Raw genomic sequence first — 14,627 nt, 5'->3', positions numbered from 1 at the left:
TAATATTTTGCCGTATTTTCTTTATCATCTGTGCATCCATTGATCTATTTTCTTTGTGCATGTCAAAGAAAGTTGTAAATATCTGTATTTGACTCTTAAGCTTTTGAGCATATGTATTGTTTTTTTTCTTGTAAAATTTACAGTGAAGTGAACAAATGTTAAGTGTACCATTTGATAAGTTTTGATGTACAACTTGTAACCCAAACCCCTAGCAAGCTATGGAACGTTGTCATCACATCAGAAAGGTTCTTTACCCCGTCACTTCCTGCACCTTTCCCATCCCTTCTCCCTGTTAGGATTTTGTTTTCACTGTGGATTAGTTTGACCATTCGAGAACTTCATATAAATGGAATCATAACAGTATGTGTTCCTGTGTAAATTTCTTTTCAGTGTGTTTTGAGATTCATCCATGTGTTTCAGCTTTGTTCCGTTTTATTGCTGAGTAGTATTCCATTGTATGAATATGCCACAGTTTAACTTTTCATGTGTTAGGTGAACAACTGGTGGACAGTGGGCTGTTTCCAGTTTTGGGCTATTAAAATAAAGTTGCTGTGAACCTCTGTGCAAGTCTTTTTGTGGACCTATGTTTTAATTTCTTTTGAGTAAGTACTTAGCAGAATATCCTGAGTTTTAAGATGGTATATTTTAAATTTTACTAGAAATTGTCCTGGCTGGTTTGGCTCAGTGGTTGGAGCGTTGGCCTGCAGACCAGAGAGTCCCAGTTTTGGTTCCTGCTAGGGGCACGTACCAAAAAAAAAAAATTTTTACTAGAAATTGACATACCTCTTTCCAAAGTGGTCATCCTATTTTACATACATACAAACAATATGAGAGTCCCATTAGGCCTACAGCTTCACCATTTGGTGGTGTCTTCCTGTAATTTTAATCCTTCTTTGTGAGTGGTGAAACCAGGCACTTAACCGGTCCAAGGCTGCTTGTCACTACTTGAGCCAAATTAAGCAGAGACAAAGTTGAATCGTATGTGAGCGTTTATTCCAATAATGCCGCAGTATGGAGAGAGCGTCAGGTCATCCTGAACAAAACTGCTCCCCCTCATTTCATTTCAAACAAACTCTTATATAAGGTAAGTGGGTGGGGGGAAAATCTGAAGTTAGTGAGTTCCCATTGACTGCTTTTTTTTCATTGTCCTTGCAAAGATTAGCCCTAGAACGCTGCCTCCCTTTGGATAGGTGCTGTCCTTGATCAGGGCTGCGGGCTGCTTTATTTCCAGGTCCTGTTCTTGTAACATGTTCTTCAGTTTCCCAGGTTTGTAAGGAAATCTCTTTTTTATACTGAGTATTAAACAACTGGTTCTGTTGCTATTGCATGCCCCTCCCCTGTCATTCATATCCCATCTGTGGTTTTAATTTGGTTTCCTTGACAATTATGTTAAGCATTTTTTCATAAGCTTTTGGGCCATTCAAATTTCTCTAGTGAAGTTGAAGTGCCTTTTTCCTATTTCTTTTAATCGATATGTTTCCTCTTCCATTTTCTTTTCCTTTATTTTATTTATTGGTTAATCCTCACCCGAGGATCTTTTTCCATTGGTTTTTAGATAGAGTGGAAAGGAGGGAGGGAGAGTGAGAGAAACATTGATGTAAGAGACACATCGATTGATTGCCTCCCAAACAACACTGACTAGGGCCAGGGATTGAACCTGCAACCCAGGCACGCGCCCTTGACCGGAAACTGAACCCTTGACCCTGCAGTCCAAGGGCCAACATTCAAACTGCTGAGCCATAGCAGCCAGGGCTTTATTGTTAATTTTTTTTTTTTTGAGAGAGAGAGAAAGGGAGAGGGAGGGAGAAACATTGATAGCTGCCTCCTGCATGCCCCCTACCAGGGATTGAGAGCCCAACCTGGGCATGTGCCCTGACCTGGAATTGAACCAGCAACATTTTGGTGCATGGGATGATGTCCAACTGAGCCACTCGGGCCAGGGCTGTTTTTGAAAAAGTAAGATTAACCTGTAGAAGTTTCTACAATCTGAATTTTGCTAATTGCTTTTCTGGGGCTATTGACCACTTTTCTGTTGTTTGGTCTTTCTCTTAACTAGTCAGCAGGAGCTCTTTATTCTTGCAATGAACTAGCTTTAAATATTTAACTCCCCCCCCCCACACACACACATACTTTGTCACTGTTTATTATGGCAGAAATTATTTTCATGTGGTGGAATTCTTAAATCTTCCCTTTCATGGCTTCTAGGTTTTGTGTCAGAATTAGGACCCAGTGAGATGATTTTGAAAGCACTTGGTGATAAGGTATGAAGGCATGTATCCAAGGTAGACTCTAGAATATGGAGTCTACAAGGATCACCAAGATACATTTAAGAACAAACTTTTCAAATGATCCTGACTAAATTGAATCCCACAGGTCAAACTGCACATATTTAAAGACGTTTGTCCCAAAACACACCTGGTTCTAATTGAAATAAAGGCTCACCACCTTTCTTTCTGCCACTTGACAATGACATTTGGAAATAAAGACCAAAAGCAAAAGAGAAACGAGTTAATTACAATTTCTGATAGATGACTGAAATTTCATTCACTTCTTGCCCCCCCCCCCCAAGGAAGTGAATGAAAGACAAGTGATAATATTGAGCTAATTTTTTTTTTTTTTATCACCCGAGGACATTTCTCCATTTTTTTGTACAGATAGAGTGGGAGGGAGAGAGAGGAAGGGAGAGAGAGAGAGAAACATCGACGTGAAGGGACACATCGAGTGGCTGCCACCCTCACGACCAACCAGGGATGGGGACAAACTGCAACCGAAGTACGTGCCCTTAGCGGGAACCGAACCCGGGTCTCTCCGGACCGCAGGCCGACAATATTGAGCTAATTTTTAACCTGCTCTGATTTATAAGAGTAAATTATTTGTGATAAACCTTACCAGTGAGTACGAGTGATACTCTTGCCAGAAAGCAGCACTCCAAAATGGCAAGACAATACTGCTGCCTGGAGACTGTTTTTCCACCTCCCTGCCCACTGGAGGCCTGAGTGATCTGCTCACTAAGCTTAGTTATTATTAACTGCTAGAAATGGGACATCCTCAGCCATGCTTACAACTGGTCACTGGTTCTTTAAACCAGTTTTATATTTCAAGGTAACAGGCTGTCTTTGAATCAAGTTTGCCACATTCTAGGTATAGAAGTTGTGCTTTTCTGACTTGGTAGACTGATTGACATGCATACAAAATCAGCTGTCCTGAGGAATGTTGAGAACAACATGGAAGACCTCAATAGTTGACAATCCCCAAGCAAACAGATGTCTAAGAGTCACTAAAATTTAACCTGGGAGAACATTTGGGGGTAGGGAAATATATTAGGTTACTTGAAAGACATTTTATTATAAAAACATGGCCACTAATTTCTGAAATAAAATTCTTTAGAAAGGGCTGGCACTCTGATGAGCAAAGCTGAAATGAGGCTGTGATAGTGGCCCCAGGAGCTACATGAAAATCACTAGGCCATACCCGGAATCCTTTCACAGAATTAATTCCCTTCAAATATTTCATTATATGTTTTTATACTTTCACTATAAATAATAAATGAAGGACCTTAGGCTGAGCTATGTCTGAATTAAAATCCACAGGCAGAAAATCCTTAGATTCTATTTGAAAATAACTTAAAACTGAATTTAGGGAGTTCACTCAGATTCTGTTAGTTTGGACCTGTAGTTTTGAGGATGAAAGCACAAATTTATTAAAATAAACTATATTTTAGCCCGGGCCGGTGTGGCTCAGTTGGTTGTGTGTTGTCCCATGGACCAAAAGGTTGCCAGTTCTATTCCTGGTCAGGGCACATTCCCCAGGTTGTGGACTCGAATCCCCCATAGTGGGTGTGCAGGAGGCAGCTGATCAATGTGTAGTTCTCACATCAGAGTTTCTCTCTCCCTCTCCCTTCCTCTCTATAAAAACCAACAAAAATATTTTAAAACATAAACTATTTTAGATATACTAAACTGTGGCAAAAATAGAACTGTATATACTTATTGAACTTCCTATTGTTGACATCTTACTTTGCTTCAGTATATTTGTCACAGTCAATGTTAATATATTACCATTTACTAAATTCCACACTTTATTCATATTTTATTAGCTTTTCTTTTTGTTCCAGGATCCCTTTTATTTAGTCATCGTGTCTTCTTAACCTCGGACTTTTTTTGATGACCTTGACAATGCTGAGGGCTACTGGTCAGATATTTGGTAAAATATCTTTCAGTTGGGGTTTTCTGAGTTTTTTCTCATGGTTAGACTGGGGTTGTAGGCTTCTGATCAAGGATTCATGTTACCTACATGTCTCACCACTGACTGTGAATTTTTATCACCTGGCCAAGATAGTGTTTGCTAGGTTACTATAAAGTTACTTTTTTTAAGGAACTTCAGGTGAAGGGATTAAGAAATACTAATTGGTAGTTAGAAAATAGTCACAGGGATGTAAAGTACAGCATAGGGAATATAGTCAACAATATTGTAATAACTAAATATGGTGCCAGGTGGGTACTGGAAATATTGGGGTGTCCTCTTTGTAAAGTACATGATTGTCTCACCACTATGCTGTACACCTGAAAGTAATGCAAAATGTTGAATGTAAACTGTAATTGCAAAATAAAATTTTAAAATTCCTTTTTTTTGATTTATTGATTTTTGGAGAGAAAGGGAGAGGGAGAAACATTGACTTGTTGTTCCACTTATTTATGCATTCATTGGTTGATTCTTTTTGTGCTCTGACAGAGGATCAAGCCCACATCCTTGGCGTACTGGGATGCTGCTCTAACCAACTGAGTACCTGGCCAGGGCCCATATTCTACATTTTTTGAAGCAAGTTATGAAGCACAACCCACATTGAAGAGGTGGGGAGTTAAGCTCCATCTCTTTAAAAGAATAGTAGTTACATAAATTATGTGGAATTTTTCTGTATGGGAGCTATGCCACTTCTCCCCCATTTAATCCTGTATGTCAATATGGACTCATGGATATTTTATACCTTGGGTTAAATCCTACATTATTTTGTTGCTCACAACTTTGGTCCTTGGGAGCTTTCAGTGTCCTTTTGATATGCAGCCTCATCCTTTGGCTCTTATAGCACTCTCTTAATTATTCATTTCCCCCAAGGAGCCCTGGTTCATTTTATTGGAGAATGTTATTGAAAACCAAAGTTTGGTTTCTAATGAAAGACTGGTCATTGGGTATGCCCATTGCTACTGGAGTGTTGGCTTCTAGGTCCCCTCAGCAGACAGCACAGTATGTCTGTGTACCAACCCATATATGCATACATTACCTATTTTCTGTATCTGCCCTTTTGGAAAGCATGAATTTTAAATATTGTAGCAAAATATTCTTAACAGACTTTGCCATTTTAGGTGTACGTTTTGGTGGCGTTAAGTACACTCATATTGTGCAAATACCACAACCATTCATCGCCAGAACTTTTTCATCTTCACCAACTGAAACTGTACCCACTCCTCTGTTCCCAGCAACCACTACTCTATTTTGTCTTCAGATTTAGGAACCTCATACAAGTGGAATCATGTTTGTGCTTCTGACTAGCTTATTTTGCTTATAATATCAAGTTTCTTTGATGTTGTATAGGGTGTCAGAATTTTTCATTGATTTTTAGATAGAGTGAGAGGGAGGGAGAAACATCTATGTGAGAGAGACACATCGGTTGGCTGCCTCCTGCACTACCCCAACTGGGGCTGGAAATCGAACCCAAGACCCTTCAGTCCAAAGGCCAATAAAACCTAACCGCTGAGCCAAATTAGCCAGGGCAGAATTTCCTTCCTTTTTAAGGCTGAATTAATACTTCATTGTATGGACCTATCATGTTTACTTTTTCCATTCATTGGTTGGTAAACACTTGGGTTGCTTCACCTTTTGGTTAGTGTGAATAGTGCTGTTATGAACATGGACATATGAATGTCTCTTTGGGTTCTTGTTTGGGACTGTCTATGCTGCCTGGACTTGTAGGTCTGTTTCCTTCACCAAGTTAGGGGAGTTTTCTGTCATTATTTTTTCAAAAAAGTTTTCAACTTCTTGCTCTCTCTCTTCTTCTGGCACTCCCATAATGAGAATGTTGGTATGCTTTAAGTTGTCCCAGAGGCTCCTTACACTGTCCTCATTTTTTTTGGATTCTTTTTTCTTTTTGCTGTTCTGATTGTTTTTGCTTCCTTATATTCCAAATCAATGGTTTGCTTCTTGGCTTCACCTACTCTACTGATCCCCTGTAAATTATTCTTTATTTCAGTTAGTGCATCCATTTCTGACTGGTCTTTTCTTATGCTCTTGAGGCCCTCACTAGTTCATTGAGGGTCCTTATAAGCAGTGTTTTGAACTCTGCATCTGTTGGATTGCTTATCTCCATTTCATTCAGTTCTTTTCCTGGAGTTTTGTTCTGTTCTTTCATTTGGGACGTTTGTCTCCTCATTTTGGCTGCCTCCCTGTGTTTGTTTCTATGTACTGGGTAGAGTTGCTATGTCTCCTAGGCTTCCTAGGGTGGCCTGTTGTACCAGGTGTCCTGTAGGGTCCACTGGCACAGATTCCCTGATCACCCATCTGGGCCCTCGAGGTGCACCCTAGTGTAGACTGTACACCTTTCTGTTGTAATTGAGTCTTGATTGCTGTTGGCACATCAATGGGAGGGATTTACTCATGTCGATTAGCTGCAAGGACTGGCTGTGCCCACTGACCACTGGCCTCTGACGACCTTGGATGATCAGCTGTGTAGGACCCGAGTCCATTCCTTGTGTGTGTCACTAGTGGAGGTGATGGGGTGGTGGTGCTTCGATGTGGTCTGTAGTTGTCCACTGGGTGTGCTGGCTCTGGCACCAGGTCAGCCACTGCCTGTGTTCTACCCAGGGCCACCTGGTATAAGCTACAGTGTGATCTGCCGATGGCTGCTTTTTATGCTGGGATTGGAGGTGCCCAGGCGAAGCCAAGCTGTGAACCAAGGCTGGCTGCTTCTAGTGCCAGGCCTGGGGCCACTTAGTGAGAGGTATGGGCTTGCTGTGGCCAGATGCTGCTTGTTTGAGAGAATTTAGGAAAATCTGAAGCAGGATCCAAAACAGGCCAATCCTATGATAAAGCCACTGGAAACATCTTGGGTGGGTGTGAACATTGGGTGGGGCAGGGTCTCAGGGGATCACCAGGGTGGATCAAACAGTGTGAGCAAGGTTGCTGGAGTCCCATGTATGGTGGTCATTTGCCTGCCCTGTGGGGGAAGGGCTCACCAAAGGAACAGCGGCCTCCACCAGCACATCTATCCAGGAGGAAGCAGCCTCTCCAGTCCTCGCCCCAATGCCAAACAGCTCAGTTCTTCCCCATATGTGTATGGTGCCTTTCAAGCTGCCTCCCCTCCACGCTGTAGCTCAGAGGGAGCAGGTCCAAGTAAGTCCATGTGCAGAGCCTTTAAGGGCTGCCTGTGGCTTCAGCAGTTTCAGCCTCCCTCAGCCTCAGCTCCTGCTAGTTTTTCCAGCCAGAAGTGATGGAGACTTCTCTTCCTGGCACTGACTGGAACCCTGAGCTGGAGGACCTTCCTAGCCGAGGTGTCCCTCCTGATTTTGATCCTCCACACGTGGGTGTGGGACCAGCCTGTCCACGCCTCTGTCCCTTCCACCAGTCTTGATGTGGTTTCTTCTTTAATTTCGTAGTTGTAGGACTTCCATTCAGTTCGAGTTTAGGCGGTTCTGAGGGATGTTTGTTCTGTAGTTGTAATTTTGATGTGGCTCTGGGAGGAGGTGCTACCGCGTTTACCTATGCTGTCATCTTGACTGGAAGTCCGATTTATTTTTTCTTGTTGCCAGTGAATTTGGTGTCTTACCCAAGAAACCATCACCAAATCCAATGCCATAAATCTTTTCCTTTAAGAGTTTTATAGTTCTAACTCTTACATTAGATCTTTGACCCATTGCATTTTTGTATGTGATATATAGCTCCAACTTCATTTGAACATTGTCCATTCCCAAAATGAACGGTCTTAGCATCCTTCTCAAAAATGATTTGACCATGTATGTGAGGGTTTCTTTCTAGGCTCTCCATTTTATTCCTTTGGTCTCTGTGTCTGTCTTTATCACAGACCACACTGTTTCGATCACTGTAGCTTTGTAAGTTTTCAAATCAGGAAATGTGAGACCTCCAACTTTGTTCTTTTTCAAGATTGTTTTGGCTATTTGAGCACCCCCTTAAAATTCCATATGGACTTTAGCATGGCAGAGATTACACTGTAACCTGTAGATCAAGTCTTCTAATTCATGATCATGGAGGGAGGGGTATCTTTCCATTTACTGGCATCTGTAATTCCTTTCAGCAATATTTTATAGTTTTCAGTGTAAAAGTTGTTTGACTCTGGTTAATTCTTGTTGATGCTGCTGGAGATGGTGGAAAGCACAATTTTCAAGGAAACAGGCTTAACATTAAGTCAGGGCACGCAAGACTTGGTCTCCTTGCTTTTGTGGGCTACTGCACTAATAGAGCTTCGGAACCTTGTTAAAAACAAAAGGCTAAATAGCTTATTTGCAGTTCAAATAAAATCTCAAGTGTCTAATTACTTATTCTATCTTACAGTCCATGTACAGAGCGAGCAGCTTGTTTTCAATTTAACTAGAAACTAGTTATAAAATAACTTCTGCTAATTTAGAATAATCCCCAAACTTATCTAGTGCACCTAGAACACTGCTGGCATATGTAGGTAGAAAAATGAGGAATCACAAAAAATGAGTATTACTTAAAGGAGAAAAAAGACAACAAACTAGGCTGGAATTATTAGGTTTTATTTTTCCTTAGTACTCTTAAAACTCAGCTTCAAGTTAACACACCAGACTTCTGAAACAACTCTTTCCCAGGCTGTAACCCCTTTTTGGAGACAGAATTGATCAAATACAACAGTTCCAGGATGTTTCCACCCCAGAATTCTAGCCCAGTTAACCATATTTTCTTAGGTCTTAATTGGAATCAAATAATCTAGACACTTGTAACATAATGAAAATAGCATATACCATTCCTTTCCTTCCCTTGCTAAATGCATATCCCTCTTGCCCCCGTAGGGCTTCCTACTGAAAGATGTTTGAGTATCATACGTTCCAAGAAACTTGTCTACCAGTTCTAATTCTTGGCTCAGAATAAAGGGTCCCTTTGTCAAGAAATAATTTAATAAATATTCTGAGCTCACTGTTCTCTGCCATGGACTAATTAAATTGTTTTGCTTAACACCCAACTTAGCTTTGCTATCAATACTTCCTATTTGCAAAAGCCAAACCCCATCTTTAAAACTAACAATTTGCATTATGACTTGGAGAGGAGGGAGGGACTGGGGAAGAGGGTTGGCCTGTTCTGTAGTAGGAGACTCTGAAAAGGGCATATATTTACTTCTGAGGTCATTAAGTATAAAAACAGCAACTGCTCCTCCACACACTTGCAGGCTACAGCCAGAAAGTTCGGAAACTATAATATATTACAGTATTGCTCTAAGTACATTCAGAATTTATATTACTCTTTAATTTCTTTCCCCTGAGTTTGGGTTCACAGTTTGGTAGAGACACTTTAAAGAGGTAGCTTAGTGAGGTTGAAGAGGAAACAATGTTCATGTCTAGCAGCACCTGGGAAAATAATATAAAATTAGCCACTTTGATCTTAGATAACATTTATCTTTCCCCCTCACATCTGCAAATGTCATCAAGGAAGATGTCATTTTCCCTTTATGTTCTTACCTGCTAAGGACCCTCTCTCCTATATTTACCCAGTGTTATCACTATTCACAAAAATGAAGTTCTTCCAAAGACATGCCACAAAATAACCCTTCAAAGTGGGGTTGTTTAGATTTAGAAGAGAGAGGCTCAACTGAGTAACTTTTATTCACACAGTCATTAGGGAAGACGAGCAAAATTCCCAACACCCCAAACACTGCCTTTTCTTCCTGGACCTGGTTTAAATAGTTTCTATCAACTCGAGTTGATTCTGAGACCTGGACTGTAGGGAATCCTGTTGTCTGACACAGGCAGAAACACTGTGGTCCAGGCCTTGGTCTCCAGTCTTACGATGGGCTGGTGGAGTATTGTTTCATCAGCTGCTCATGACAGGGATTGCAAACTCGCTCAGGTTTGATACTTGAAGGAAGAGGCAGTTCGTTTGTCGAACAGGCATTGCAGAAGGTTCCTCTGCAGTTCTTACATACATTCTAGAAGGAGAAGAGGAGGTTAGGTGGGGAATAGAAGGGATAGGATGCATGGGATATAAAAGGACAAATACCTAAGTGCTGTGTCTAATCAAGCATTGCTGAGTGTTTGTTATGCACCAGAAAGTTATCTACCAAACACGATCTCTGCCTACAGAGAAGCTTACAGTCTAGTTTAGATTTAAAAGACGAGAAGCAGTGCTACAGAATTAAAAAGAAAATACACACATTATCTTTTTTCTTTTTTTTAAATCCTCACCTGAGGATATTTTTTCCATTTCTCTTCAGATAAAGTGGGAGGGAGGGAGAGAGAAACATCGATGTGAGAGACACACATTGATTGGTTGCCTCCTGCACGACCCTGACTAGGGCTGGGGACAAACCACAACCGAGGTATGTGCCTTTGACTGGAATTGAACCTGCGACTCATTGGTCTGTGGGTTGACAGCATTAACTGCTGAGCCACACTGGCCAGGGCCACATTCTTTATCTTTAGACTATATACTTCCATTCCCTATATTCACTGTTAGATGGGCTAATTCTAAAATTAGTTTGCAAGCACCGAAGCATACTCCAAATAAGGCAGGCAGTGACGTAGCAATGGATTGGGTAGCAGCCTAAGACTAAAAAATGTGCTCAGCATGAACTGAAAGTATAATTCCTAATACACTGATGTGCTTAATGCTTTCCTGTGATGCTCTACAAGCCCATCCCTTGGGATATCAGTGCAGCAGAAGCACAGCCTCTTGCATCTTGTTTACAGGGAAATTAATCTCTTTATTAAGCACTTGGAACCTTCAGAGGCCGAGTGGGAGGACATCAGGTGGGTCACTGTGGCAGTGTCACTGGTGAGGCTGTGGTAGGGTGGTATACACATGGCTCCAAGAGTCCCCATATAAAGCTGTGACAAATAATTTTCCCTACGAATAATGCTACTTTCTAACAACTCATCTTCTTGAGGGTGCAGTGGAGGTAGGGGGGTCACTTCTATTTGAAAGCCTGGGAGGAATTTTCCTGATACACTGAATTACTTTGCATGGCTCAGAAGAGAGAAGCAGAATTAGAATAGCAGTTTCTTCTTTATTTCTGTAATTAACAACTTCCCCTCCTGTAAAGGCAGTTCACCTTTATCTGATTCTGCTAATTTAAGACTAGGCCCACATTATAATTTTGTTAAAATTCAACATGATCACAAGTGATGGCAGGCAGGTTGTAATCCAGAATTTGGCATGTTTCCTTATCTCTTCCAAACATGTTTCTCACACTCACTTGTCCATGACATTTCTTAAGACTCTCCTGTCAACTGGGCACCATATTAGATGCCAGGGGTACTACTGTGATCAAGGCACCGATATGGCTGTCAAAGACACTTACTCTTTCTGAATGCTTCTCTCACTCTGCCTACTTGAGGATAACAGACTGGGAAGGTGCCAGACAGAGACCCTTGAGGATCTGAGGGGAAAGCCAGGTGGTTTCTTGGAGAGAGCTCATTTCCTGCTCTGAGGCTGTTTCCCCAAATAATTAAAAGAAGCCCCCTTCCTCAAAACCCATCTTACCTGTTCTAAGCAGGATGGACTGACTTTTGGAAGAAGGGCAGACTTTGAAACCAAAGTCAGGTTGCATCTGGGCTTTGTCACTTATGAGCTGAGTAACTTTGGGAAATGTAAGTAACATCTCTGAGCCCAAGGCTCTTCATCTGTAAGATGATGGTACTGAGGACATAGGCTTCACAAGAACAGGGTCTCGGTCTACCCTTTGCTCATCACCCTCTTTCTCCAGCACATGGAATGGCAACTTGTGCCCAGCAGGTGCTCAAGAAATATTTATTTAAAAATTTATGTTTGTGTTCAATTATTTTAGTGGCTTATATTTATTTTAATGGAGATTTACCAACACGACATAATATGACTGAAAAACTTTGGTGCACACAATACATGCGTGTTCCTTTCGCTGTTCCCAGACTCTCTGCTCTCTCCACAGCAAAGGCCCTCTACTGGAAGGGGCTGGTGGTGTCAGGACATCCCTGAGAACCTGTTCATTCCTCACCACCATTACCTTTGTTAGGCTGCCGCCTTCCTGGCACAGCTGGCACACCTGTGGCTCTTCAGGGCGCAGCGGCTGATCCTAAACCACACAGTGAGCCAGTTAGTTTCCCTTAGCACCAGAAATAGTCATAATTTCAGAATATGCCTTTTTAGTTACAAAATTATAACCACACTACAGACTGTCTGGAAACTAGCAAATTACATACAGTCCCACCACCTTAATCCAACTCTGATAGTACTATCATTAGCCTTGGAGCTCCTTTACTTTTCATAATAATGTGATTTTATTTATAAAAAGAAAAGTCAAGTATATGAGTGTAATGTAAAAAGTAAAAAACAAAAAACACCCATCCTTCTTGCATTATTCTATGATCAAGAATGGAAAGCAGTAGGCTTCATTTTATATACTAATAAATAAATGACAGGGATGACGTGGACATAGTAGCATTCATGTATCATCTTTCTCACTGGGTTGACATATACTATTTATTTGCAAAGTATTTTACAGTCACTTATGTTTGCTTATTTCTAGTGATTGAGAAGTATTTTCTCTCTCCATTTGATAGAGGGAAATCGAAGGGAAAGGGAGGTACAGTGAGCTCTCTTAGGACACCAAATTTCTTAGGTGACAGAGAATTTCAAATAAGAAGTGAGAACTGGTGTTTACTTAGGAAACTGTGCAAAGCTGTGCTGCTTCCTGAGACTTCAGGCAATGCATGCTTGTTTAGGGCTGTTAACAGGGCAGGACACACAGGCCTGCATGCATTCATCTACCTCCACACTGTTGGCAGCCAGGCACGGTACAGTCAATCACAAAATTCCTACAAGATGTTTTTCAGAACAGGGGACTCAGTTACCTGCTCATCCACAGGGGGAGACTGCAGCCTACAACAGAAAATTAAAAACAGTAAATACAGCAATATTGTATTTTCATTTCTATCATTTCAGAAGCACACAAAAAAGCAATACCATGGTCCTTTTATGTTGTCAGAACCAACATAATCACTAATCTTGACCTCTAAGAAGAGGAAATTTTGGTTGTTAAATTTATTACTAGAATCTTATCCTTGGTCTACATTGTGGTTTCTGTTTAAAAATAGATTTGGAATTATAGTTTGTTTCCTTTTTTTTTTTATCCTCACCCGAGGACATTTTTGCATTTTGTGTTCAGACAGAGCCGGAGGGAGAGAGAGGAAGAGAGAGAGAGAGAAACATCGATGTGAAGGGACACATCGAATGGTTGCCACCCGCACGACCAACCAGGGCCGGGGACAAACTGCAACCGAAGTACGTGCCCTTAGCGGGAACCGAACCCGGGTCTCTCCGGACCGCAGGCCGACGCTCTAACCGCTGAGCCAAACCGGCCAGGGCTAGTTTGTTTCCTTTTTACTACCAAGCAAATTAGTGTTTATTTTTCCAAACTTGTAAAACTTCAAATGGCCAATGCCATATGTTTTAATAGCTTTTTTCCTAATATTAATTTATTCATTATGTATTAGTCCCCTCTCCCTAATACTGTTAATGTGTGAATTTTAGCAAATTAATCAGGGGAAAAGAAATGAATATCGTCATATAAGTACCCATTCAGGGGTACTTCATGAGACCCAGCTGAATTAACACTGATTTTCAAACAGAACTTAGAGGAAAGCAAGGTCCACTTTTGGCTCTAGAGAAAATGTACCACAGATCAACAGTGGTTCCGATTCTGTTCGGTTGAGGATTCCCAGTTTGGCAGTAGGATTCCCAGTGTGACCAGGTTTTCAGCTGTTCCCTGACTGCAACCCTAGGAAGCTAGGTATGTTTTAGAACTGCAGTTCTGGCCAGGACAGGCCCTGGAAGCAGCTATTATGTAGTACAGAGACAAGGACTTAAAAACAGAAGACAAGGTAAGTAGAAGTTACTTGGGTGTGCCACCCAGACTGTCTGTGCTCCTTAAAGTTCCTCATTAGTAAGGTAGGAATAGATTAAACTTTTGTGAGAATTAAATTTATAAGGAGATAACGAAAGTGAAACACACTTTTCAAGCTGCAGAACACAATACAGATAGAAGGCAGAACTGTCTTGCATTCCCAGGGCCTAAATCAGAACTGGGCATGTAAGAATCTCCTGACTATAACGACTTGATTTTAGTCTTCGAAGGAGGTTGACCTGACAGGCACTTTTAAGTCCTGGTTAATGTCATGACCTCTTCCCTTCCATGGCCCAGGCTGATCTGATGTGTTAGTGGGCTGTTGTCAATGTTGGTTCTGGGTCAGACTATGCTCTTTGGGAGTAAACTTAAATAAAGGCTTTGGAATGATTCTGGTCTTGGCGGTGAGAAAGGGCTTTTTATAGGCTGAGTACCTGCACAGTCACCCTACTGTTACACAGTGTGATTACTGTTCCCAGCAGCTGCTCCAGATGACACACAGCCTCAT

General features: G+C 41.4%; 1 protein-coding gene across 3 annotated transcripts in view; it reads right to left on the bottom strand.

The window, feature by feature from the left end:
• Positions 1 to 8,779: 8,779 nt before the first annotated feature.
• RUFY3 (RUN and FYVE domain containing 3) overlaps positions 8,780 to 14,627 on the bottom strand; it is an 82,456-nt gene continuing 76,608 nt past the window's right edge. Inside the window, exons 16-18 of one of the 3 annotated variants that reach the window (XM_036252615.1) lie at positions 13,068 to 13,095; positions 12,221 to 12,289; positions 8,780 to 10,168 (exon numbers count right to left, since the gene is read on the bottom strand). In XM_036252615.1, the coding sequence (XP_036108508.1) occupies positions 10,025 to 10,168; positions 12,221 to 12,289; positions 13,068 to 13,095 (241 nt within the window). In that variant the 3' untranslated portion in view covers positions 8,780 to 10,024. The remainder of the gene's footprint in view (positions 10,169 to 12,220; positions 12,290 to 13,067; positions 13,096 to 14,627) is intronic. The other 2 variants (XM_036252633.1, XM_036252623.1) reach the window with 2 other exon arrangements.

Source organism: Molossus molossus, unplaced genomic scaffold (assembly GCF_014108415.1).
Source record: "Molossus molossus isolate mMolMol1 unplaced genomic scaffold, mMolMol1.p scaffold_m16_p_1, whole genome shotgun sequence".
NCBI classification, from domain to species: domain Eukaryota; kingdom Metazoa; phylum Chordata; class Mammalia; order Chiroptera; family Molossidae; genus Molossus; species Molossus molossus.
This window is presented reverse-complemented; position numbering and strand designations above follow the sequence as displayed.